Source organism: Grammomys surdaster, unplaced genomic scaffold (assembly GCF_004785775.1).
Source record: "Grammomys surdaster isolate TR1022 unplaced genomic scaffold, NIH_TR_1.0 254, whole genome shotgun sequence".
Lineage (NCBI taxonomy): Eukaryota > Metazoa > Chordata > Mammalia > Rodentia > Muridae > Grammomys > Grammomys surdaster.
Window position 1 is genome coordinate 2,888,321 of NW_021604695.1, and position 26,013 is coordinate 2,914,333.

At 51.4% G+C, this 26,013-nt stretch overlaps 2 protein-coding genes across 3 annotated transcripts in view; both read right to left on the reverse strand.

The window, feature by feature from the left end:
* The window catches only part of Bpifb4 (BPI fold containing family B member 4), a 23,041-nt gene extending 21,777 nt beyond the window's left edge, over positions 1 to 1,264 (reverse strand). The window contains 2 exon segments of the mRNA XM_028775335.1: positions 245 to 307; positions 1,159 to 1,264. Of these exon segments, the coding sequence (XP_028631168.1) occupies positions 245 to 307; positions 1,159 to 1,264 (169 nt within the window).
* A 7,336-nt stretch (positions 1,265 to 8,600) lies between these two features.
* On the reverse strand, positions 8,601 to 23,319 carry Bpifb3 (BPI fold containing family B member 3). Of its 2 annotated transcripts, none has more exons than XM_028775339.1 (16): positions 23,190 to 23,319; positions 21,742 to 21,867; positions 20,827 to 20,983; positions 19,223 to 19,307; positions 18,738 to 18,856; positions 17,593 to 17,656; positions 16,617 to 16,677; positions 15,912 to 16,003; positions 15,608 to 15,787; positions 14,125 to 14,178; positions 12,648 to 12,818; positions 12,091 to 12,158; positions 10,932 to 10,974; positions 10,123 to 10,186; positions 9,627 to 9,703; positions 8,601 to 8,880 (listed from the first exon to the last, which is right to left on the reverse strand). In XM_028775339.1, exons 2-16 carry the CDS (start codon positions 21,854 to 21,856, stop codon positions 8,851 to 8,853), a joined length of 1,380 nt encoding a protein of 459 aa, XP_028631172.1. In that variant the 5' UTR covers positions 21,857 to 21,867; positions 23,190 to 23,319; the 3' UTR covers positions 8,601 to 8,850. The 2 variants fall into 2 exon arrangements, with proteins under 2 accessions (XP_028631172.1, XP_028631170.1); XM_028775337.1 differs by having other exon boundaries at positions 18,738 to 18,878; positions 19,203 to 19,307.
* Positions 23,320 to 26,013: the final 2,694 nt, after the last annotated feature.

Sequence of the window (26,013 nt, forward strand, 5' to 3'; positions counted from 1 at the left end):
CTGCCACCCAACAGACCTCCACCATGGCTACCACCACCCAGAAGCCCCCCACCACTGCCACCCAGCAGCCCCCCACCGCTGCTACTACTGCCACCCAATAGGCCTCCACCCAACAGGTCACCACCACCTCCTCCACTCCCACCAAGCAGGCCCCCCAAGAGACCTCCTCCCCCACCACTGCTCCCTTCACTTCCACCAAGCAGTCCACCCAAGAGGGGCCCTCCACCATCACCACGGGCTTTACCCACGGGCACCTCCCTCAGGGCGGAGCGGAAGGCGTCACTCTTCTGAATTGTGCCTGAGATGGCTGTGGAGAAGCACAGGTGTCAGCCAGGCTCCCCTTCCCAGTCCCCAGGCACCACCTGAGAGAGTCACCCTACTTGTGGGACCTCATCCTGTCACCCCATCCCCCAGAGGGAAAAAAAGCAGCAATAGATGAAGAAGACAGACTAGCACCCAGTGAGCTCATGCCCTGGGTGTAGATTCCAAACCTTGATAGGCTTTCTTACTCTCTCTGCCTTTTGAGTATCTCTCACTTTGTGGCCTGATAGAATCTACTTTCTTGTGGATTATAAATTCCTGGGGAACAGCCAGGGCCAGAACAACAGCCTGCAACTGATGAAATAAAGACACAGAAGTCTCTGAGGCTCTTAGATCGGTAGATAGGAAGTCATCTTGCAGCATCCTCACTGGATCCCTGCGTAGAAACAGGGACCACCGCAGGTCCTCGTTTCTCAGGGTACAGAGTAAGACAGGCCACAGGCACCTGTACCTGAACTTCTGTGCCCCAGGTACCATGTGTGTCTCCACACATCATCCCACTCAGCTCTCCCGACACCAGTCTTTTCCAGATGGCTCTCCCTACTTTCCAGATGAGGAAACTGAGACTTGGGTTTGTATAAGCAGGGTTTGATTCTCAGGAATCCTGGCCCTGGGGCCCAACTCCTTAATCTCTGCTGTCTACTGTCCCAAGAGAATGAGCTAATGCCTAGGAAGTGGCATCCAAGAGAAAAGAGAAGCTACATCCCAAAGGGAGAGGTTGTCCAGCCACTAACCATGGGTCTGCTAGCATGGGGAGGGTTCTCAGGTACTACAGAGTTGGCTCACCTCCCATCCCCTTCCCACGCCACCCATGACCCCCATGAGGACTGGACTCACCATTGCCCAGCACATCTTTTGTAACTCTGAGGACTGTGGTTGTGTCTTGGCGGATGCCACACACAGCTGCCACAGACAGAGCAGCCACACACCACGCAGTCCACATACTGATGCTGCTTTCCTGCTGAGACAGTGTGTGTCACAACTTTGACTATCCTCCCATCCATCCTTTTATTCACCCACACATTCATCCATCTGTCCTGATATCTGTCCATCTACCTACCCATTCATGCATCTGTCCACTCACTCGTCAATCCACCTATCTACCCACCTATCTGTCTATCCTATCCACTCACCCATCCATGGTTCTCCTATCCATCCTCCCATCCATCCATCCATCCTCCCATCCATCCATCCATCCTCCCATCCATCCACTCACACATCCATCCGTCCTCCCATCCATCCATCCACACATCCATCCGTCCTCCCATCCATCAATCCTTCCTTCCATCATCCATCTGTCCTTCTTTTCATTAATCCATCCAGCTCTAGCCAGTGAGTAGAGATACACACCCTCAGCCTAGAAGTCATATTAGAATTCCAAGACCCAGACCCAGGAAATTGCCCAGAGTCACACAGTAGGACATAGTCCAGAATTACTGCTACCACTTCAAAATTTTTCAAATAAAAAAAATGATATAGTGACAAAAATACTCATTGAAAAAATTATTCCAGAGCATAGAAATCTATTACCCAAGATGGAACTTACCGTTTGAGCTGTGAAGAAAGAGATGGGAATTCCAACAGAAAGAGCACACTGGAAGCTGGCAGCTCTTTGTAGCTCTCTCTCTCCAACACCTCTCATTCTACTTATCCTTCTCCTCCTACCCAGGCATCCTTCCAGCGTCCTACCTATTTCCCTGTATATCCATTATCCAATAGCTACTAAGTTGTACATCCATCCACCAATCCATCCTCTGATTCATCCACCCTCCAATCCTTCTATCTATCTGTCTGTCTGTCCACACATCAATCCATACATCTACCCACTCTCCCATCTCTTTACCCATACATCCATCTATACACCTACCTTCCCATCCACCCATCCGTTTTTCTATGTGTTATCTAAGCATCTAGACTATCCAGTCGTATATCTACCCATTCATTTAGTCTAGTTGCTCTCAGCCTTCCTACTACTGTGACCCTTTAATACAGTTCCTCATATTGTGGTGATCCTAGACAATAAAATTATTTTTGTTACTACATCATAACTGTAATTTTGCTACTTTTATGAATCATAATATAAATATTGTTGGAAATAGAGGTTTGCCAAAGGGGTTGTAGCCCACAGATTGAGAAACACACCATTCATCCATTGATTCATCCATCCATCCATCCGTTAATTCACCCACCCATTCATTAATCCTTCCACCATGCATCCATCCATCTATCCACCCATCCACCCATCCACTCACCCACATAGCCATCAAGTACTCTTCTGTACTTCCAGTCAGCCAGCAAATACTCTTCCCTCCCTTAGAGTAGTGAGATCCACACCACATACTTAAGAACATGGCTCTGGATCCCAGGTATCTAGATTCTAGTCCTTAGACAAAAGACCTTTAACTCATAACTACAAAACAGAGATAGCTAATCCATGCAAGTTGTCATTCTTCTTTTAGGACAGTCGCCTCAGACCCTTAGGAAGTGAGGGGCATGCTGAAATGGAGTGACACGTGATTTGGGCTCAGCTGATTGGCTTTCAGGACACTTTGGCAGCCTCCTTGCCATGGTCTCCCTCACCCACTCCATCTTCCCAGGATTTTCATCCATCTGCCTCAGAGTATGGACACATTGACAGTCTTCATGGCTAACACAAACTCCTTCCACTTAGACAGTCTCTTCAGGTTGTCCCCACAGCTCTGAGTTCCACAGCCCTTCTGAGCTACATCTGCCCATCTCATCCCAGGAGACAGGGAAAAACTCATTTATACTGGAATATTAAAAATAATATGCCCAATATTGTTTTCTGGCTTCTTCAGCTTATCCTGATCTCATGCCTAGAGAACCCTGCATTTAAAAAAAAAAATGGGGACCATCTGAGATTTTTTCCAGCACTAGCAAGCAACTAAAAAGCACCACCAAGGTAATAAAAATCCTGGGGGCCCACACTCCTGGGAAAGCTGGGCATAGCTTTTGCATACATGTGTGTCCTGATTTGGGCCTATTGATATCTGAGGTCCTGACAGCTGGCAGGGCTTCCCTGAAGGCCTGGGGGTGGGGTTTCTCATTCCCTTGCCAGGCCTCAGCCTCCCCTACCAGCCTGGACCTGTGACAGGGACAGGACTCCTCCTTACCCTTGAGGGGGCGTACAAGTCAATCCTCAGAGGTCTGTTGCCCAGGCCTCTGCTATGGGCTGAGTCTGGTCACAGATCAGCTTTATAAAGTGGCCATAGTCTGAGTGGGAACCCGGACAGGGAAGGGCCATGTAATTATGACAGACCAGAATTATAAGACCGGAATTCAGATTTTCTTTACAACTTGAGCATTGAGCCCCAAAACCACAAGAGTTTGTGGTTTGTGGCTAATTCCAAGAAGTGTGTTCAGCTCCAGATAGTGTCACATGAGCTGGGTTTTATCGCCCTGATCTGGCTAAACTCTTGGAGATCTCAGGCCTTCAGGTGAGCACATATGGGTTCTAATCCCCCCCAAGGCAGATATTGCCCATTCTAGGTCTCCTGGTGGGTAGATAGGACCTGCTCTACCTCACAGAACTCAGTTTCACTGTGTAACCCTGTCCTCTCCACATTTATACTGTCTCTATAGGGCAAATGGAGGCAATACCTGCCTTGCAATTTGGAGACTCTGGGAGATGAATAAAGCTCCAACTGCTGGCATGTGGGGCAGCTCACAGGTAGAACAGTTTAGACCTACAGAAGATCCCCTGACCCAAATGTTTCATCATGAGGGGAAAAACTGACATGTACAGCAAAGCTGAGAGAACCATCCGGTGACCGCAGCACACCTGTCAGTTCTCACCAGACTCACCAACATCTGCATTCCGTGCGTGGTGCCTGCTCTCTCTCATGTTTTTTATCCAACCATGGAGCCACTTCTTATTTTCATGATTATTTTAATTTATGTACAGAGACAAACTCTCCTGTATCCCAGGCTGACCTCAAATTCACCGTGTAGCTGAGGATAACCTTGAACTGTTGAGCCTCCTGCATTCACCTCGCTGGACAGTCAGTCGCCACCATACTAGGTCTGTGTGAAGCTGTGGATTGAATCCAAGACTTTCTACACGAAACTAGTGAGCCCTCAACCAACTGAGCTCTGTTCTCAGCTCGGATTTTATATACTTCAAGGTGAGGTGCTGAATGTGACACTACTCACTTCTACACACAGGCTACAGTTTTTTATATAAACTTCCACAGGGAAAGCCCAGCCTATGATGATTTATGTATTCATGTAGCCTGCATCTTGCCACACTATAGAGTATTCCCTCACTCAAAGTCCCCCTCCTTCCTGTCCCCCATCACTCTCTAATCTCCTAGAGGCATCGGTCACCCACTCTTCTGCCCAGTCTTCCCTTGACACCCAAGACTCCACAGTTCAGCCTATCTTCTCCTTATGCTCTCCCCTATTCCTTGTTACCCTCACTCTCCCTGCCTCTGGGCCTTTGCACATGCCAGTCCTGCCATTTAACATGTCTTTTACTCCCCTTCTGGACCACTCAGCAATCCCTGGACCCATCTGAGATGTGAATTCTCCAGGAAAACCAGGACAGTGACCAGCTCACAGCCCAACATAAGCACAGCTGCCAGTGTAACCACAGATGATGACTGAGTCCCTGCTGGCTTGGGCACTCACTGAGGCCTTCTGCTCCCCACACCCAGCCCCAGACCAGGTTATGGTTTTGCATCTATTTGTTGCCACCTCCTCCAGGCCCCAGCCTTCCCACTCACTACTGAGAGAGGCTATGGTGTTCCCTCTCCTATCCCAGCAAGCCTCAGTCCTTCATTGCCAGCCCCCCACCAACTGATGCTTTCTGCCCTTCCCTAACAGCAAAGGGGCTTTGAAGGCAGGTGGCACATATTCAAATCCTGGCAAGCTTTGCTTGTGTCAACACAGCATCATCTGTTTTCCTGGTTAGACTCCTTTGGGACTCAGTTTTCCCATCTACAGCAGGTACATTAATGGTGTAATTAAGGGCACCATGTGTGCTCAGTTCTGCTGCCACCTTTCTTCCTGCTTAAAGTGAATCCATCCTGGTCCACGAAGCTGAGTATGGGACCTGGTACACAACACACTTCTGGGGACAGGGCCTTTTCAGCATCAGCATCGTCTAGGGTCCTTGCAGGCTCCACAAAGCCACCCAAGGCATGAAGAAGAAATCCTAAATGTCTAAATCCCATGAGGGCCAGAAGGGCTCTGGGGCTGGAGTTTACCCTTGAGACCAGGGTGACTTCCTCCTCCCTGGCCTCAGTCTGGCTCTGCACAGTGAAGAATGTAAAAGGTTACGTAGGAAATGTCTGGATCATGCCTGAAGCCCCATCAGACCACAGTCCCTCGTGACTCCCCCAGTACAAGCAACATCCTCGTTGTGTACTGTGGTTTCTACCCAGCTTGCTGAGAACATCACGTTGGACCACATCTGCCCTTCCATGTGTTTCTGTCTGCACCTCTGTGCCGTGGATTAGGAGTGGCATTTACAGATCATGATCCCATCTGTGCCCCTGGACCTCCATTCTGTAAACTCTGACTTTCTACTGCCTGGCACCCATGAGTTGTGACCCAGATGCTGCTAAGCAAACATATCTATTACCATTTAATCTGAGGTAAAATGCAAGAGGGTGCTTTTCCACCCGAGGAAGCAGGAGCCCATGTGACCTGCTGAGGTCCAAGCATGGTGTCTATTGTCCATCCTCCAGGCTCTATTACTGCCTTCAATTCTGAGGCCAGCCTGGCCCCAGTGCCTCTGAGGCTGGCCTGTCTCCTGGGGCCACCTTGGCTATCCTGGAAGGATTAGTGCAGAGGCGCCAGGGAGATCACCTGGGCTTAGCGTCCAAAAGGCCCTTTGTCTAGAGCTATGCCATGAGGAAAGCATGGCGGAAGGACGTCCAGATCTCCCAGGAGGTGACTCGCCCTGAAGGTGACCCAGCCATCCAGGGAGCCAAGGGTGTGCCTGTGTGCTGGGTTACACTGTTGAGACAGAAAGCAGCCCCAGCTCCACCATGAACTCTTGCCTTCAGCACTGTCCCCTGTGTGAATGTTCAGTTCACCAGGAGTGCCCAAAGGGGGCACTGTTCTCGGCCTATCTTATCCCCTATCCTAAGGGTGGAAGTTCAGGGACTGAGCATTGATCATATCTGGAGGAGAGACACTGAGTTCAAATCCTGACCTGTTGTAGCTTTGGCTTGCCATTACGTTCCCTGTGCCTCAGTTTCCTGTACAATTTCTAGAAGGCAGGACAATTCAGGAAGTTGATAATATCAGAATGCAAAAGTATATGAAATGGAGTCTAGCCCTTAGTGAGTATGTGACAACACCTCACAGTATCACATGACACAGTGTCACAGTGAACAGCCTGGCTTTGGGATTAGGGGCAACAGGATCTAGCATGGCCTCCAGCTAGCCCCAGTTGCTAAGTCCTATAAATCTATGAGCCATCTATGGACCAAGCCACTGAGGACAGTGCCTCCATGACCCAATCGCTTCCCATATGTGAGACAGCAGGGGATCAAGCTTGAACCCATGAGTCCTGTGGGGATTTTTCACACTTAAACCACAGCAACGTGGAAACCCCCAGCCAGTCTGGGCAATTCAGTGCACGATAGTGTGGTCAGCGGACGTTGTCCCTGATTTTGGGGAACTCTCAGTCAAGTATGAGAATTAGACCAGATGTCTTGATGGGGACACTAAGAGCCCCAAGGGTGGGAGCAAGCGTTCCAGCCTAATCCAGGAAGAAGGTCCAGGAAGAGGCAGCCATGTGAAGGCCTGGCCAGGCTGCTACTCACTCACATGTGCCAGACCCTCTTCCCAGCACCTGACAAGGGCTGACGATTTAGCCCTCTGATGACCTGGGTGAGAACCATGACATTCCTGAATCACAGACAAGTACCTGCTATGGTCTGACTGTGTTCCCTGGGTGATGAGGTCAGGAGATCGGGCTGGTGGGGGTGTTAGGCTTCGGGGGCTCCAGCTTTCTGGATGGATGAGTTCCACTTCAGCAGGTAAGAGGTAGAGGTAGATTCCACAGTTCACAGTGTGGAAATAGTTCTTGAAGAAAGGATTCTCTCTCTCTCTCTCTCTCTCTCTCTCTCTCTCTCTCTCTCTCTTCTCTCTCTCTCTCTCCCACCCTTGCTCCCTCCCTCCTTCTCTCTCACTCTCCCTCCCTCCCTCCCTCCTTCCCTCTCTCCCTCCCTCTTTCTTTCTCTCTATATCTCTGCCTGTCTCTCTGTCACTCTCATACACACTCTCTCACATTCTCTCTATCTCTACTTCTTCATCTCTTTACTGTCTTTGACCTTTTGTCTGGCATTATGGGATGCTACAGCAGGAAGAACCCCAGCATATACCAGTCCTTCCATCTTGTATGTTCTATTCTCTAGAAGGGTGAGCGGGTAAATTCCTGTTCACTGTAAACCAGCCAATCTTAGACAACCTGTTACAGTCCATCAGCACACATGGGACTGAGACAGAGGCCAAGGCCAGGCACCTGAGCTCCCTTTAGCTGCAGTAGGAGGCTGCCTGGACCACTGAGCAGGAGCTTGGATGGCTTCTAGCCGTGTGCATTAGCTGATGCCAGGAAGAACAGTGAGGCCTGCTGTGGGTTTGTTTGAGTGATGAGCTAGAGGAGAGATCCACCGATGCGAGCAGTGTCATCCTGTAAGCTGGAAGCCCAGGGGACAGAACAGGAAGGAGGAGAAAAAAGTTCTCCCACTGCTTCCTGACAGTGGGTGAGCATCTCCTCTCTCCCAGCACCATGATGTCTGCCTCAGTTGCAGTTCATAGCAACTGTGTCTCCTGGGGAGTCATCAAACTGGTAAATGAAACTAACCATTGTGTGTGTCAAGAGCATTTGGTAGGGTTCTCTTGTTCTAGGAACATCTCTGTCTTCTCCTCAGTCAACAGGTATGTCTCTCCAGGGCAGGGTGAGCCTCGCTCAGCCTTGCTTCATAGAGTTTCAGCTCTTTTTCTCCCTGCAGAACTACTATTCAACCCTCAAAAACTCAGCTTGTATGCCCTCTGAGAGGTTTCCAAAACTCAGGGCAGAGGTTCTGACAGAAGGTGAGGGGAATGGATGACAGGGAGAGGCAGAGGCCAGACAAGGACCAGAGGCTGCCCAGGCCAGCCAGGTGGGACTGGGACTCTGCACTCCAATAACTAGGCCCCAGGTTCCCTCACCTCCCAAGAGCTCCTGTTTAGAATAAAGGAGATCATTGGAAACCAAGGCCAACAGTGCTCCTGTGTGACCAGGGAACAAACCAGCCAGCAGGCACAAGACCAAGGATCAGTTTATTGAAGCTGGGACTGAACCAAGATGCTGTGTGCTTTCTGAAGCAGATCTGTAGCTGTCCAGCCATCCCTACCCCCAAACAGGCATAATCACAGGAATAGAAGGCAAGGTGGGCCCAGGTGGGCAAGGGGCACTTATACTGTCACCAATGCAGGCTGGAGACTGGGAGGGAAACTGAGGCAGACAGATAGGACTCTGCAGTGAACAGGGAGAGCAGCAGCCATACTGCTTCATGGAGCCACTGTGAGCACAACTGCATTCTGCAAGAACAAGAATTCTCCGTTAGGTCTCCAAGCTCAAGTCCCCGTTGTGGCTGCCTTACCTCCTGCTCTGCCTGAGACCCAGCATTCAGTGAGGGGTGAGAAGGAGAATGCGTCTGGTGTGGGTCAGGTTAAGACTTAAGTTCAAGGGCCATTTTTATCAATAACATACTGAATAACCTTGACACCCCCTAACCTTCATCCTCTCACCTTAAAAATTAATACAGAAACCCCCGCTGTGCTCACTTCCAAGAGCTATCCCAAGGCTCAAATGTGTGCTGACTTGCAGAGGTTTGTGGCAAAACAATAATGATGATGATGATGATGATGATGATGACGATGATGATGATGATGATGTGGAGAGGGGGTGGTGTCATGATCTATTAGTCATGCCTGCCACAGACACATGATGAGGGAAAGACAGCACAAGTATGTGCTGTCCGTAAACCAAAGAACTATGGTTCTGTGATTATACCTGAGGTCCCTTCTTCAGGTCAGACATGTCTTAATCTAACAGAATTCTGTGATTGACTGACAATGTCTGCCATAGGTGAGGAAGGAAAGGATAGAAATACATGTGCCATATATTTGCTATTTCTGAGGCTCGTGATTCTCTGAGCTATGTAAAGGTGATACAGAGGCAGATCAGAGGATAAGACAGAGCATGCTCCGCAGAGGTGTCAAACAGGTCTCTCCAGGCCTCAGCTAGCCTGCCATCTGGGGACACATTCACAGGGGAGGCTCACCTCAATGACATCCACGACTGAATTGGCAAAGTTGACGTTGAGGATCTTAGGCAAGGGTATTCCAACCTCCAGGTGTTCTGTGAAGAAAAAAATGGTTGAAAACAAAGATGGGGGGGGTGTCTCTGACCCTGACGATGGGCAGACATTTCTCCCTGTGGGAACTCAGCTTCTTGTTAGCAAATTCCTATTTACCCCATCATACCTCCCAAAATGACAAAACTCCTCTTTCTATGTCATGTTTCCCTTCAGCCACACCTCCTAGTGGCATCAGTCCCTGCATCCCGAGCCATCTCTGGTCTAGCCATTGGTTGGTATAGCTATTTCCCACTTGACTGTGAGCACTTAAGCAGAGTTTGGGTGAGGTTAACTCTGGAGGCCCAGAGGAGAGCATGATGGTGCTGGTCATTGCTGCATGAACAGAAACCCTGGCATCTCTCTGGCCTCAGTATTCTCATCAGAGTAAGGGATCGAGGAGGAAATCAGTCTCCAGCCGTACCATTGAGCCTTTGCATGTAGGCAGCCCGGACCACATCACTGAGCCATTCTTCTAGACGAGATGCCTGCAACAGAGGATGGTGTAGGAGGGGCTTCATGAAAAACTAGAGGCCCAGAAGCCTCCCACAAGCCCAGAGAAACTGTTCCTGCTAGCTAATCGGTCCCTCGGGCTGGGCTGTGTAACCCAGCAACAGAAAGGGAGACTCTGGTTAATGCAGGCTTCACCCTTACTCTGGGACCTTACAAGGCGTTCCCTTCTAGAAGATTCTGTGGGTTAGGGCAGGTGTGCCTGAGAAAGAGAGAAGGGAATGTGCCCAGCTCTGGTAGAACTCTGAGAAGGCTAACCTTAGATTATAGACAGTTTGGGAGCCCTCAGATTGTTCTAGAATCTGAGGCTGTCCTGAGATTTCAGATCCTAAGAAGTCTGTGAGAAGGATGAACCTCAGGGTTCTGTGAGGTTCTGAAATGCTGGAACTTTCAGGACTCAGAATTTTGTGTGAAGTTTCAGATCCTTATGAGCCGTTGGATGTTTTACAATTGTGAGGATCCAAGACCTTGGGACTGACTTTCCTAAAATGTCGAGTGTCTCTCTCACACACATGTGCACATGCACACACACACACACTCGAGCACACACACACAGGTTCAAAGTGCACACACATAAGTATGCACACTAGCATGCTTCCTCTGTCTTTCTTCTCTGCTCTGCTGGAGCAGGGCCCACACAGAGGCAGCCTTTACCTTGACTCAGCCCCACTCCCCACCCAAACGCCCCACCCTCTGCCAAGCTCCTTCTTCCCAGGAACTTACATCAAATGGTTGGGAAAAGGAAGAGGCCAGCTCGACACTCAGCCTGGCAAAGGGAAGAGAAATATTAAGAGGTCCTGGCTGCTCCTCACTCCCTGCTGAGAGCTGGCCCAGCTTACCCTGGCCCACCCCAGTCATGGCTTTCCAGGAATAGGAAAGAGGACTCAGACTTAGCTCATCTCTCTCCAGCCTTCGCCCAGGCTCTCTGTTTTCCTCCTTGTGAAACAGACTGAGAAGGTTTCATTCCCTTGTGAGACATCACAGAGCCCTCCTAGGGATTTCCCAGCTATCTGTGTGTATGAGCAGCCTTTCCCTAGCCTAACACTGCACATGGACCAGTCTGCATCCAGCAGGTTGTTCACTGATAGTAGTGTACACCTATGCAGTCCATGGCAAGCCTCTAGCTTTGTTTCTGGAGTGCTGTGTCATGAACTGCCACCAGGAGGCAGAGGTGAGCAGGCAGCAGACCTGGATGAACAAGGCAAAAATGGAACCACAGGGAAGTTCTAAAGCAGGGAGATGCATACTGGATGCTGTGGCTCAGGACAGTCAGGTCTCAAGGGCATCTGAGAAATTCTCTACAACTTGGATGGGGGTCAGACAGACATCACCATAGCCAGAGCACCAGCTGGAGTGGGGAGGCCCGGATCACAGGCCCATTGCCTGAACCTGGGCAACAGTGAACTTTACGAACTGTGAAGTGCTGTGTTGGGTAGTGTGCGAGAGTATGGGGAGAATGGTCTTCCACCTTTTTCTTGGCTGTTTGGATTCTCCTGATACTCAGTTAGCATGAGAAAGAGATGGGGGATTTATGGAAGAAGTCCAGATGAGGTAGAAGCATCTGCCAGCAGTCTGGGACACATGTCCTTGTGATCAGCCTTGGGCTATGATACATCCTCAGTGTCCTGGGGCAGGCTCACTGCCAGAGCCAGTGTCTGAGCCGAGGGAGCAGTGGAGGCGCTAGTCAGGGCCACCTACTCTGGGCTCTGCTACTTGATCTGTAGTGACCACCATGTCCCCTCCCTGCAGGCCCTAAGGTGAGACAAATCTGCTAAGCAAACAGCTCAGTAATGCTTACCAACACCAAGTAGCCCCTATTTTAGTCAGATCCTGATTCTTGTGTCTAAAGGGAGGGACAGACCATCCTAGGACCCCACATTACCGTTCCAGGGCCAGGGATATGTGCAGCTTGGTGCTGGATGGAGCCAGGTGGGCATTTAGAGTCATAACCTGAGGAGAAGAGTAAGCAGATATTTTCCCTGGTTCTGCAAGGCATAGAAACAGTTACCCAGATGCCAGGAGAGCCTCTGACCATTCCTCCCACGGCAGCTCTGGTCCTACTGTGTGACAGAGTTAGTGGGTGTTTGGGGCTGCAGACCAGAACCTACTGTGTAACACATGAGAAAGCTAAACCTTCCCCAGGGGCACTTGAGCTAGCCTAGGAAGATAGCAGAAGAGACAGCCAGGGCAGGCAGAGCACAAGGTATGCTGGGACTAGCATGCTGTGGCACGAAGCACGCTCCCAGGAGAGAGCTGAACAGAGGCAGGTCATTGGGGAGCGACTCTCAGGAGTTGAGGAAACAGAGTGGGCCCACTGGACCAACAAAGGGCCAGGGGCTGGAAAGAAGCTGAATAAACAAGGGGCTCGGTTCATCGATGGTGTGAGGGTCTTACTGTGTGTGCAGCATGGGGCTCCCCACCTACCCCTCACCCACTTACCCCATTCATCTGAAAAAGGGCTACAGGAGTCCCTTGAGGAACAGAAGACAGCACGTGGATGGTGACTGGGATGGAGACTGTGGCCTTCTTGTTCTGCAGCAGGACCATGGGTGATTTTGTTACCCGCAGCGAGAGCAGGAGGTGCTGACCAGGCGGCAGTTTCCCCAGGGCCTGGGAGATACAAGGAAAGAACATGAGTATGAAGACAACTTAGATGCCCAGTGACAGAATCAGTCAGTCCACAAACACATTAACCAGGTAAGAGGCACCACACTTGGCAGCAAGGTTATAGCTTAGGATAGCAGGCACTTTGTTCCATCAAAGTGGTAAGACTCTGATCCATGGGGCCACCAAATCAGGCTCTGTCTCATACACAGGCAAAATCTTCCCCCAAGCAAGCTGAGCATGGTGGCACACATCTAAAATCCCAGCACTTGGGAGCTAGAAACAGAAAGATCAAGAATTAAGGCTATCCAAGTTCAAGGACAAGCTGGGCTACATGCAGCTCTGTCTCAAAAGTAAAACAACAACCATATGCATCTGTGTCCTGAGGGCTGTCCCGATCATCTCTGCCACCCAACCAACCCTGCCCTTTCCTCCTGTCTTCAAGAGGTTCTCCCTCAGGCCCCTCCTCTCCTGAGCCTCCTCTGCCCTTCAGCCCAGAGGCTCTGGGAGATGCAAGTACCACCTTGCTCCCTGAGGCTGCCTGGAACCATCCCCTTACTGGACACACAGACCTTGTCCTCCATACCCAACCCATCTGCCACTCCTATCCTCAGTTTCTCTGTCCAACCCCTCTCAGACGCTCCAGCTACCCTACGATTTCTAATGGAATAACAGCCATTTCAACTTCAAATCATTTCTAGTTCCCCCAGCTGCGTAGTGATGGGTCCAGTATCATTTGAATTACTGGGAAACTGAGTCCTGGGGTCATGTCCACTATCTTCACCTCCATGACCCTTCTCCTTTGTCTCTCTCAAGGATAGAGAAGACCAAGAGCTGGGGACGTCTTCTGGTCTGAGGGACCCTTAAGGATGGATCTTATGATTGAATCTCTGTGTTGATAATTCAATAACTTAGGAATATAAGCATGGGGCACATTGGCCCTTAAACACTAGCACGCCTCTGTCCTCTAAGTGGTTGTGTTATCCTGGTTTCCATCACTTCTCAAGAGTAGGTGTTACTAGGAGACTCAGATTGGTCACATTGTGAATCAGTAGCCTGGGAAGACTCTCCTGTTTTCTGTCTGCTGGAGTTGCTGTGACCAGAGCACCCCCGTGGCTTCTGGGACACTCTGCTTCTTTCCTTTATGAGCCAGTTGTGCTATCAGAAAGGGATATGGTGTTAGCGTTCCACACTTTACTATGAATTTGGGCTCGATAGTAATCATGGGTATCTGGAGAGGTGCCCTGGGAAAGTTTCTGGAGTCCATTCAGGAAAGAGCTACACTGATGGAGTCCCGAAGAGAGCCTCTCACCTCAGGGGCCAAGGCTGCCAGGTCAGTAGTTGTCAGCGGGATGTTCCTGGGAACCTGGATATGAGAGCAAACAAGAGATTCATGGAGAAGGAAGACATCCTCGGAGACAGGTGCAAGACAGGGGAGAATATCTCTCCCACCTCTGCTCACTACAGACACTCCTGGAGCCTGACCTTGTACCAGGTGCTCTTCTAAACTTCCCTAGCACACCCCACACAGCAGCTCAGCTGCCAGGCTAAAATGCCCTCACTTTACACAAGTGATGCTAAGACTCTGCCCAGGGTCCATCCTTGGCTACTGGTGGCCCGGGATGAGCAGGATGTGCAGCTGAGCTGCCTGGCATCAACGTCCTCTCATTGCTGCCTGACCACACTGAGAAAAGCAGCCAGGTGCTCTTACCCGTTACCCAGTGGTCACTCATAAATATGACCACTGCCAGTCTTTATAAATCGTAGGTTCATATAAGTTTACCAGCTCTGGCTAAAATGTTAGGAAATGTGGTCTCTCTGGGCTCATGTCCCTTCCCCCTTGGAAGCTAAGCTGTGATCACCAAAGTCCTACCAGGTTGCTAAGCAATGGTGTCCCCATTTGAACCACCTATCAGAACAGATCTGTCCACACTGTCCCCAGAACTCCAGGAGCACTCTCAGGGTCAATTAACACCCTGTGATGGCGACAGTATTAGATGTGCCCAAGGAGGACCAATCATCACAATACTCACAGCCCCATCCATGGGCCATTCAATGACGCATTCCTTTCTTCAGATTCTGCCTTCTCCCCAACTAAAGACCCTTGCCTCCAACTTGGGGTCCCATTCAGGTCTCAGAAGCCACCTCTGTCCCCTAGGGACCCCACCCGATCCTGTACAAGGTGAGAGGTCAACCCTCTTGCCTTGGACCTAAGCTGTATGTGAGGCCTTCAAATAGCTCAGGGCTCAATGCTCCAGATAGGGATGAGACAAAAAAAAAGCCTCTGGTGGGGCTTCTACAGGCCAGGCCTCCTGAGCCAGTGAGGCAAAGAGGGGTAAGCAAAGGAGCAAGAAGGTCCCAGAAACTCTAGTACAAAAGTACAAGTGACCTTCAGTAAAGTCTAAGCCTGGCTTTCTTCTCTCTAACTCCCATCTACTCTTGAGAAAGTTGACGGGATGTCAGCCATTCTGACTTTAGTACAAAATAGCTTAAACTCAAGAAAGATTCATCTGGTGCAAGGATGGAGGGAAATCTGTCAGTTCTGGCTGTTGGGAGTGGTCTTCTGGAGGGCAGAGGTTAGAAGGCTTCAGGGGCGCCATGCAGGTACAGAGGATTTTTGACACGCTCCTCTAGAACAGGGTGGACGACAGAATGTGTGCACTAAGTGTGCTCGGCACCCCCTTACAGAGAACAGGCTCAGCAAGGCCATGAGAGACAACAAGGGAAAACCCAGAGGCAGCCCTGCCACAGCTAGGAGCAGATGTCCCAACCTAGTGTCCCCATAGGCCACTCACCATCTCAGGGGTGATGTCCAGGTCAAGGGCACCGTTGGTTTGCAGAAGCCCAAACACGGTACTGAATAGGTAGAGTGGAACAGTCACCTGGGAGGTGTGGTCCTCTTTGGGGGGCACCTTGACTGGGAGGCGGGGCTTGGGGAAATCGATGACATCGCCAGCTATGCTCTTCACGATGGGCTACCAGGCAGGAGACAGAGACAGGTGAGTCTGTGACTGCTTGGCCTCCTGACCTTGTCCAGGATCCCCATCCACTTCAGTGGCTCCACTATGGACCCCACTGCCTTGGCCCTGGGACACTCACATTTATATCCAGCTCGATGTACTGGTTGGAGATTAGGGGCAGTGTAGCCAGAGTGAACTCCACAGATCCCAGAGGCCCAAGAGGCACCAGACCTGCAGGGAAGAGGGCAGACAGGAAGACCCCAACCCAGACTCCAGGGACAGTACCACTGGCATTTATTGAGCACCTGTTGCATACTTACCCTTTACCCAGAATTCATTTGGGTGCTGCTGTGACTGACCCATGCCTGTCCTGCCTCTTTCCCAGCCTCCCTGATGGAAGGGTGGCCACAGCACCATCCTGCCCTGTCTTCTTCTCATACTTCCCTGAATACAGAGGTCTCCACAAGGCAGAGATACAGTCACTAGGATGCAAGGCCATTGCTGCCTTGCTAAAGCCCTCTGGGCCTGTGGCTTTCATCTTCACAGAGGATATTTGCCTCCTGTGTCAGCCCCAAGTGCTCAGTGAGTGTCTGCAGCAGCTGGCAAGTGGAGATCTCAGATGCGGATGTTCTGAAGCTTTGCCCCCTGGGCTAGCTGGACTCCTCCCTAGACGTCCTTCCTTGGACCCCTTCCTAGGTCTCCACCCTAAGGGTTCCCCAGATGACTCCCCAACGTGGAGTGGATAGTCTGAGGAGAAAGAGAAACTTCCCCCTCTCCCCTCCATGGCTACCTGCTCAACGTCGAGGGTGAGAGAACACAGAGGAGGGGTAGGGCCCCAACTTACTCAGTGTAGCCCCCAAGAGCTCATTCACCACGCTCAGCACACTGTCTACCACAGGGCACAGCTGTACAGAAGGAGACAGAGATCACTGGAGAGACAAGGTGCACCCTGCTTGAGGCAGGAGGCAGCTGCCTGTCTCCAAAATGGCTATGTGGTGCTGAGGCTCAAACCAAAGCAAAGGATGAAGATGGAATGAGGTGGCATATGGACACCCAATCCCACATCTCTCAGGTTGCTGTGAGGAGGAGACATAGACATTGCAGGGCCACTGGGCCAAGGTGACTGCTGTGCCCTCTATGGTCACTGGTCCATCCTGCTACCCAGTGTAGAGCCAGAAGTCTTGTGGTCAGAAGTCCCAGGTACCTCATCTTCTCTGTCATCCAGAAGATCCATACACCCTGCCCTGCACTCACTGAGCCCTGTGTTGTAAGTGCAGCCAGCAGGTGCTTTGCCCACCCAAGTGAGACCAGCACTTCAGTCTACAGTTGGGGTCAGAGACTAAGGGCCACCTGCCAAGGTCATGATTATTGGCAGACACAAAAGCCAGTGCTGAGGCAAGACTGCTACCCCAAGTCCCAGGATTGCACTGGGAGAACCAGATGCAGGCAGCCAGCTGATGCATCCTGCCACACTGGGCAGCCAGGCAGGGGAACTACACAGAAACCACAGCACAGCAATGACCTCAAAGTACAGTTCCAATCCTACCCAGAATGATGGCCAAGAATTCTGGCTGAAAGTGCTTCCAGCACCCAGAGTCAGATCCAGCACACACACACACACACACACACACACACACACAGCGCCCCAGAACCTAGGATGAACCTCCTTGAATCTACCTGAGGTATATTCTCCTCTCCCGTGGCCATACTGCTTCCTTTAGCCCAGGATAAACAACCCTCCACCACCCACACAGCGCTCCTCACAATGTCTTAGGATGCCAGGTAACTGCCCTTGGCAGCCTAGTGGGGGCCACACTCACCAGTCCAGGCAGCACCTTGCACAGTGTCTGTTCTACAAGCCCGAAGATTGGTGTGGGCAGCAGCCTGGGTGGAGGAGACATGGAGGTGGATGGCGAGGTAGGTGGAGCAGGGCTCTGCCTCTCCTGTCTCTTCCTTTTGTGAGGTTGGCTGGGCTTTGGGGACCTGTGTTTAAGCCTTGGCCCCGCCTTACCATGAGATATCTAAGGTTTTACCTCTCTTGTCAAGATAGCCCCACCCTATCTCATGCTACTGCCAGATGAGAGAGGAGCCCACATAGGCCTACCTGGCACCCTGTGCTCCAGAACACCCAACAATTTATAGACAACAGCCATTTACATGTGAGCAATGTCTGATTCAACTTGGGACTCAATAAACAATGAATGAATGAATGAATGAATGAATGAATGAATGAATGAATAGATGGCCTAAGAATAAGCAATATCTGTAGTTTGTCTCAGGCCTGCCATGTGGGTACAGGGTTACACGCCCACAGAACCACATCCCAAGACAGCACAGTACTCTGAGCTTACTGCCCTCAGAGCATCAAGAGACACTAAATTTTAAGGGCCCCAAAGCCCTGCAACCCCTTTGTCAAAGCCTTTACAGAAGTCCCCCACTCTGTTCCTGGAGCTACCACTAAGCCAGCAAAGTGAAAGAACTGAGGCTTGGCCTGGGATAAAGACAGTGCCAGGGAGACAGAGGAAGAATGGGCCAGGAGAGGGTAGTGCAGTGGTCAGAGACAAGCTTACATGCCTGCCTCATCTGTGTGTGATACCTTGGGCAGAGCCTTTGCTCTCTGTGGGCTCTGCTTTCTCCCTGGAGTGAGGCTGGTCATGAGTGTGGGCAAGTGAGTGGGTATCCCATAGGAAGGGGTGAATGTGAAGGCGCTTACAGATCCACACAGGAGACACTGAGTTCCCAGCATGGAGAAATAGTTCTGGGGTCACACAAGTCCAGGGTTGAGTTGGGCTCTTACATGCTGAGAGCAGAGTCAAAGATTCTGAGAGACAGGGACTCCTGAGTGAGTTACAGTTTGGGTCTCAGGTCTGGGACAAAAGCAGGACAGCATGACATTCTCAGGCAGAGCTGGCGACAGGCACCCCATGCCAGATGTGTGTGAGCTAATCCCAAGCCAGAGACTCACCCTGACATCACACTGATGTGACCCAACAACGTGTTGCAGCGCTTAAGGACAAGGATGGGTGTCCCCCGCGGGCTCATGCCCAGTGCCACTTTCGAAGACACATTCACCTCTGCGGCCAGCTGCAGGAGGCCCACCAGGGGACTGCAAGATCCCCAAAATGAGCATGGCTTGTCTCCCAGACTTTACCCACCTCACCATACCCAGGCCACGCCCACTCCATCCTGGGGCCCTGTGGATGTCAGTGTCTTGGTCCCCAGGCATCTGCACTGCCCTCTTCCCCCGACCCCCCGACAGTGGAAGAGGGCCTGGGAGCTCCATGGGAGCCTGAGGGTCAACAGTGAGGGAGGTCCTCTAGGGGAAAGGAACAGAGCAGGGGCCCACAAGAGACAAGATGGAAGTACCCTGAAGGAAGTGAGGCATAGGAAATGGGAGCTGGTGTATAGGGACTCCCAGAAACACACTTACCCAGAGCCATGCAGGCTAACTTTGGTGTGCAGGCTCAGCTGCACCCCGAGCCCCGGCAGAAGCTTGATTGACACTTTGGGCAAAGTTAGTTCCTCTATCTTCAGCCTGGAGAGTGGAGAAGTGGGCGCACTCCTACATACCCCGGGTCCTGGGTGGACCCTGACCATCAGATTCCCCCTATGGTTGATTCTCAGCAATGTGGCCCCAGAATCACAGTTGAAGGTCCTACTCTATCTGGCAGCCTCAGCCCCAGTTTGTGTGACATTGGGCCCCATCTAGAATACACCCCACAGGGGATTTCTTAGTCAGGTATTCTAGCTCATTCTTCCTACTCCTGTCTGGAGCACCCATTCCTGATTCTATTCAACATCCTCCCCTTACTAGCTGAGTGCTCCTGGCTCTCCTGATTTCAGACAGACATCCCTTCCTCCAGGAAGTCCTCCTTCCTGGTTCTCAGGCTGCAGTTTACAGCCCTGTCTGAGCCCAGGGCACTGTCATATTAGGTTTTGGCACATTCTGCAGCTCCTTGAAGGAAGAGCAATGTGAGGTTCACTCAGCCAGGGAGGTATGAAGAGATGTGGAATCTAATAATAGTGACAGCATGCATTGTGTGCTCATCGTAGACATGGTTTTGTTTGGCCCACTGCACACAGATTATTGCTGTCTTGGTGTCCATGGTGTCCAACTAGGACACCTCACAGCCCCACTCTGTGGCTACCTAACTGTGACTGGGGATGTATCACATTGCTGCTGTGTCTCTGTGTCCAGATGTGTAAAGCCCAGGCACTGCCCAGATCTACCTCAGAGTGACTCAGTGAAGCTGGGCACTATGAGCCGTCACCAGCCGCCTTTGTAGATGTAGGTGCTACATGGGGACCTGCCATCTCCTCTGTCATCACAAGCCTGTGCTCCTCATCTGACTGACTGTCCTTATTCGCTCCAGCCATGGCCAAAGAGTGGTCCCCTCCACCACTGAGTGAGCGCAGTGGGGGGGGCTGTCCCTGTGGGGCTTCCATCCCCTGTGGAGAGACTTGACATTTGTCTTAACTCTAGGTGACCAATGGTGCTTAAGGTCACCTAGAACCCCTGCTGGTGACTGTTCTGCTAAAAGTATTAGCCACCTGCCCATTTCTTCCATCCTAACATGATCACCATGTTATATCAGGGCATTCTGATGACTGGCCCAGATGGGAATTCTGCTCCTCCTTGGGTTTATAATCTGCCCTGGTGACAAAGACAAACCAGTATCATGCATGTTGTCCTCAGAGTGAGTATCCCCTAGAGACTCTGAAGGTGAGAAGGGGCTCATCGAGACAGAGCCTTTGACTAGACACCCAAAAGACATGAGGAAAGGAGCCAGACAGACACCTGGGTCAGCCCAGAGAAATCAAGCAACCTTCGCGGGGTCACACAGCAGGTAGTTATAGTTGTCTCCAGCCCCAGCCCCTGGGGTGACAGAGGCATGTGACTACCCATACCCTTCCTGACTCACAATCATTCCCCACCACCACCTTCCTGAACCATCACCACTGCCCAGCAGTGATCACAGTCCCTTGCCCCCCCTTCCCAGCAGCAAGTGGAGACAAGCCCTCCTGCAGAGCCCTTCAGAGCCCTGAGGCCTCACCCAGAGAGTTCCTCCACAAGACTAAAGATGCCACCGTAGCTCAGCAGGCCACCGCCTCCAAGCAGCCCTCCTGCGCCCAGGATGCCCTGGTTCACTGATGTCACGGTCCCCAGTACGTTTTGCAGAATAGGGCCCCCAACTAGGGAGTTCTGGATGGCTGCAGAGAGGGTGGGAAGGAGGAATACTCAATAAACTGCCCTTTCCCCGTGAGGACCAAGACCGCGGCTGGTGTACTTCCTTTGAGCTTCAGAGCCTGTTTTCATTAGGATTGACACATCACATTCAACAAGTGGGAAGTCCCCCCACTGGCCCCAAGGAGTGTCAGGAATAGATCGACACACCCCTAAAAATCCCTTCATCTACAGAGAAACAAAAGACCAAGAAGGGGCAAACACTTGCCCAGTGTCAGAGCAGGTATGTTGTGAAGGCTGAGTTAAACTTGGGCTCCAAATCCCAGGGCTACCCTGCAGCCAAAGCAGAGAGTGGATGCAGGGGTTTGGTGACAGTGCCCAAGTGACGCCAATCCTGAGGTTCACAGACTGGCTCTGTGACTCTGGGAAGGGCAGCGTGGAGGAGCCCCACTGTGGGTAGCTCTTCACTGTCCTGTGACGATCACCCCAGAAACATGAGGTGGGAATATGATCCACCCAGTCCCTTCTCCATCCGTGTCCCTAGTCCCAAGTCATTCCACAAAGCCCAGTTCTCTGCTCAGAGGGAAGGACATCAGTGACCACTGGAGGAACTGGAGAGCAAGCCCAAACTTCCTTAGTGTGGGCTGCTGGTCCCTCCAGGATCCTCACAAAATATACCAAAATATGTCGGCTGAGTACCAATAGCCTAAGCTTGAACATCTGTCCCTGATGCAGACAGTTGCAGGCGGGTCCCTTCCAGCCTCCCCACATGCCTCTGGCTCACCTTTGCCCAGTTCATCTTTGTCAATCCGAGCAAGCGTGCCCACTGTCTCAAGCAGACCCAGGCACGGAGTGGCCAGGCCCCAGAGCAGAAGCAGGGTGTGCATACCCAGCATCATCAGCTGCACATCTGGATGGGGGAAAGATGTCATCAGGTCTGCACGCCCAGCCTGTCCACTCCTGCTCTCCATCACTGCCAGTGCTGCTTGGGAGCTCTGCTTCCTTCCTGAACAACTGGGGGTGCTCTAACCAGTCACCACATAAAGGACAGCTTCCAGTGCCAGCATACCTACCGGTGCTTGAATTGGATCAGGTGGGAAAACTGAGGCCCAGAGATTGGAGGGAACTCAACCAAGGCCACAGAGCTCACCACCAGGAGGACCGACATTCCAGTCTGAATCCATGTGACTTAAAATTTGTCATATGGCCCTATGAGCCTGGCAGGGTCCAGGGTAAATGCTTCAGGGGGACCCTCCCCTCAGTGGCTCCCACTACCTGTAGATGAGGCCCAAGGCTTCTCATCATTATCTCATCTGCAAATTTCTTTGACCACCTGAGTTCTAAATATACTAAATCCTGCCCCACCCCAAGGCCTTTGCACTTGTTATTTCAGATGCTAGGCAGTCTCCTGTGTGCCCTCCCCCAGGCTGACTCCTAGTCCATCAGGTTCACTATCTCCTGGGAGAGGCCTCTCTTTTTGCCCTGTCTGGAGAATCCTGCCAATCACTGGCATGTTTATTGAGGAACACTTCTCAGAAGCTGCATTTATCCAAATGTATCCATATCCTTGCTGGCCACCTCTGTAAGCTACAGGAAGGAGGAGACTGTGTCTTAGGTCCCAGTGCAGCTCCCGTGTACACTGGAAGAGTGCCTATCACGGGGGGGGGGGGGGGGGTAAGGGTGGGACCCAGTAGTTCATTCACCAAGCTCTGCTACAGACAGTGTCAACACAGAGAGCCTTCTCCTTGGCACAAGGTGTCCCGTGGGCACCAATGACCCAGCAACAAGCTTGACTGTACATCTTGTTTACTAAGATGTGGCCCTGAGTGACCTTGCCACCCTAGGATCTCCCGCAGAAGGAAATACCACCATGGTAGGAAGCCAGTTAGAGAGAAGGAGGCTAGCCTGGATCTCTGTCCATGGGCAATTCTGGCCCCAGCCCAGCCAGCCTTGCCATGGCCACATATAGGAAAGACCCCAAACCTGTAAGATAGGAGAAACTGTCCTGTTACCCTCTAAGTGCTCCTAGGCCTCTCTTCTCTCTGAGAGTAATTTATTCTGTACCCATTGTTCAGATGGGACAGCAAGAGTCACAGTCTGTGGAGAAGATTAGGATGGGACCAGGTCACCTGGGCCACCTTACCAGTCTGTTCCTCCTGCTCTGTGGGTGGGTTCCCAGCCTCCTGCCAGCCTCTCTACACCTGAGCCCAGGGGCGGCCCTTATATACCCACAGCAGCTTGGGGAGACAAAGGGGGCACAGCCGCCAGAAACCCGTCAGTATGTCAAGTCAGGAGCAAATTGCGGTTTTCCCCCGAGGGCCTGAATTAAGCCTTCCTTCTGCAAGGAGAGCTGGGGGCTGGGGTCAGTGCCCAGGGGCTGGAAGAAACACACAGGGGCCCCAGAGGCCAGCATCTCTCCCCAACTGGAATGGGTGAGGCTCGGACACCCCCAGGAAGCTCCCTTCAGGTCCCCAACAGCCACTCCAGTAGTGCAGGATCCTCCTTGATTGACTTGCCCACCATTCTAAGAGGCCTGGAGGGAAGAAAGCTGCATAAAGCAACTGGACCCTTTTGATCTCTAATCCATCTGCAAGCCTACACAGAGAAGACCAGGCCTGGGGAGTGGAAGTGGGGTCAACTTGGGGAAGGGTCACTAGCTCCAACCACCCCTCATGGCTTGGGATCCCCAGGACTCCAGAGCAGGCAGGCTCAGGAGAATGGTGCATTCATTCATTCATTCAGTCAGTCAGTCAGTCAGTCATTCTACAGCAGGTGTTTGTAGGGTGCCTATTGTTTACTAGAAGTAGGGTATCCCACGAACAGAAGAGCAACCATGATCCCAGGGGCTGCCACACCATTTGGCATTTCAGTAGCCATAAATTAAAAATGACAAAGGATAATAAAATTAATCTTTGTACTGTGATTCATTTAACCACACACAGCCAGAAGGTCCCCATTTAATGTGTCCTGGGCAGAGCAGTGGGGATGAGGGCTTTCTTTCCTTTTCTCATATTTCACCAGATCCACTTACAATACTCCAAACTTGCATTTCCAGCAATGACAGCCTGTAAGCATACAGCCCTGGAGGAAGCACACACACACACACACACACACACACACACACACACACACACACCAGTCAACAGCAGCCAGGGTCATAAAACAAGATTGTAAGTGGTGTTGTGGGAACTAAATATGGTGGTCAGATACTCTGAATGAGAATGGGACCAGCTTGACCCAAAGAGGTGATGGAAGGAGTCTGATGGGCACTTGGGGAGGAGCTTCTCAGGCAAAGCAGTACTGAACCGCAGGGTGATTGCTTTACACCAGCAGGTAGGCCAGTGGGAATCATGGAAGTGTGGCCTGGAAGGCTACACTGGACACCCAAGGGCTGTGGCTATTTATCTTTTCAATCATTTTCTGAGACAGGATCTCTCTGTGGCCCAGGCTGGCCTAGAACTTGTAATGAACCTGCCTCAACCTAGCCAGTGTCTGGATCACAGGTGTGAGTTGCAAGCCTGGCTGGCTTTGGATTTTATGTACACCTAATTCTTCAGGTTTCTGTCCCAGCATCGCTTCCTTCAAGAAGTCTTCTGGAACTCTAGACTGAATAAGGTGCCACCTCTGAGCCCATCTCCATCCCCTGGGCCTTACTGTCTGAGAGCCTTAGACAATTCAGGTCCACTGTGCATCTGTGGTGTGTCCTTCAGGGCCTTCCGGGGAGATGAGGAAGATGTTTCTTGGCCACATGTCTCTGAACAGGAAGTGTCTTGAAACACGGGATCTGAACAGAAAGGGGCCCTGGGTTCCAAGCGTGCAGCTTGATGAACTTTAAAACTTAGTGCTCACAAAGTCCCCTGGTGACCATGATTTCATGGCCCACCAAAATTGTCCACTGTCCTGACATAGTGGCTGGGGTATAGAGTACAAATGATGTCCATGTCCTTCTGTGAGCTCCCTCCTCCTGCACACTCTGTTCCCACACATGTGCTTCATATGGCCATGTGAAGAGCAGTATTTCTCTTTCAGGGGCCACTCTCCACACGTGGATTCTCCATCCATGACCATCTTCTGTTCACAAGCATTGGGGCCTTCTGATAGTTGGCAATTACGAATGAAACTACAACACACATTTTTGTATATCTTGGTATGGGCTTGTGCTTGTAGTTTCCATTGCTTGAGTGAACAGTTAGCAGAGTCCACAAGTCTGCTCACAAGCCTGAGTAGGAGTGACGGATGACTTTGCATGACCTTAGCAGCTACGCGTCTCCTGAGTGGCCATGCTAAGTGGTCCATTCCCCCACTCAGGTCTGAGTGCCACCATTGCTGCTGCACCCTGCCTTCGAGCACCTGTAGCCACAATGTTTCAAAGGCATTTTGAAGGAGAAAGAAGCCTGACTATGCTCAGGCTTTGATGTGCAACCACGTCTGGTGCCATCCTGACCCAGTGACCTTAGTTCTATTATCTCGTCATGTGCAACCACGTCTGGTGCCATCCTGACCCAGTGACCTTAGTTCTATTATCATGTCCTACTCCACCAGGAGCTAAGGGCAGGCCAAAGGGAAGCAGCTAAGCCAAGACTATCACAGTCCAGCCTCAACTTCCAAGTTACTGCCTACCCAGTGCACGACAGAGACACGAAGGAATGTGTGGATCCAAGGAACGAACCACCTACAGAAGGGCACAGACACTATTGCCTTGCATGACCGTTATTCAGCATGTCACAAGGAATGCTGTAAATCTGAGGTCAGCCTAAGCTAAAAGAAGCAACACATCTGGGCCCTCTCATTCCACATTCATCATCCTGACTGACTGACCTTGCCCAGCCTCTTGGAAAGCAGGAAAATGGTACTTAGTTTCTGGCTTGCTCGCTATCTTTTTCCTCTCGGGTCTATAACCCCTGCCCCAAGGTCTCTATCCTTTCTTGAAGCCCAGGCATCCCCCATTGCTTCATATAGGGTCATGGAGTGGGCGCATCTGTGGAGGAAATGCATCAAAATGCTGTCTCTGGGCCCTGCTTTTCACAAACCTTACCCAGCAGGCTGAGAGCAGAGG

Excerpts from the sequence above, each read along its gene's own strand:
- Bpifb3 (XM_028775337.1), bottom strand. The coding sequence starts at position 21,856 with ATGATGCTGGGTATGCACACCCTGCTTCTGCTCTGGGGCCTGGCCACT. Across the intron at positions 20,984-21,741 it reads CAAAGATGAACTGGGCAAAG|CCATCCAGAACTCCCTAGTT; the intron begins GTGAGCCAGAGG and ends CCCTCTCTGCAG. Across the intron at positions 16,004-16,616 it reads GCTCTTGGGGGCTACACTGA|GTCTGGTGCCTCTTGGGCCT; the intron begins GTAAGTTGGGGC and ends TCTTCCCTGCAG.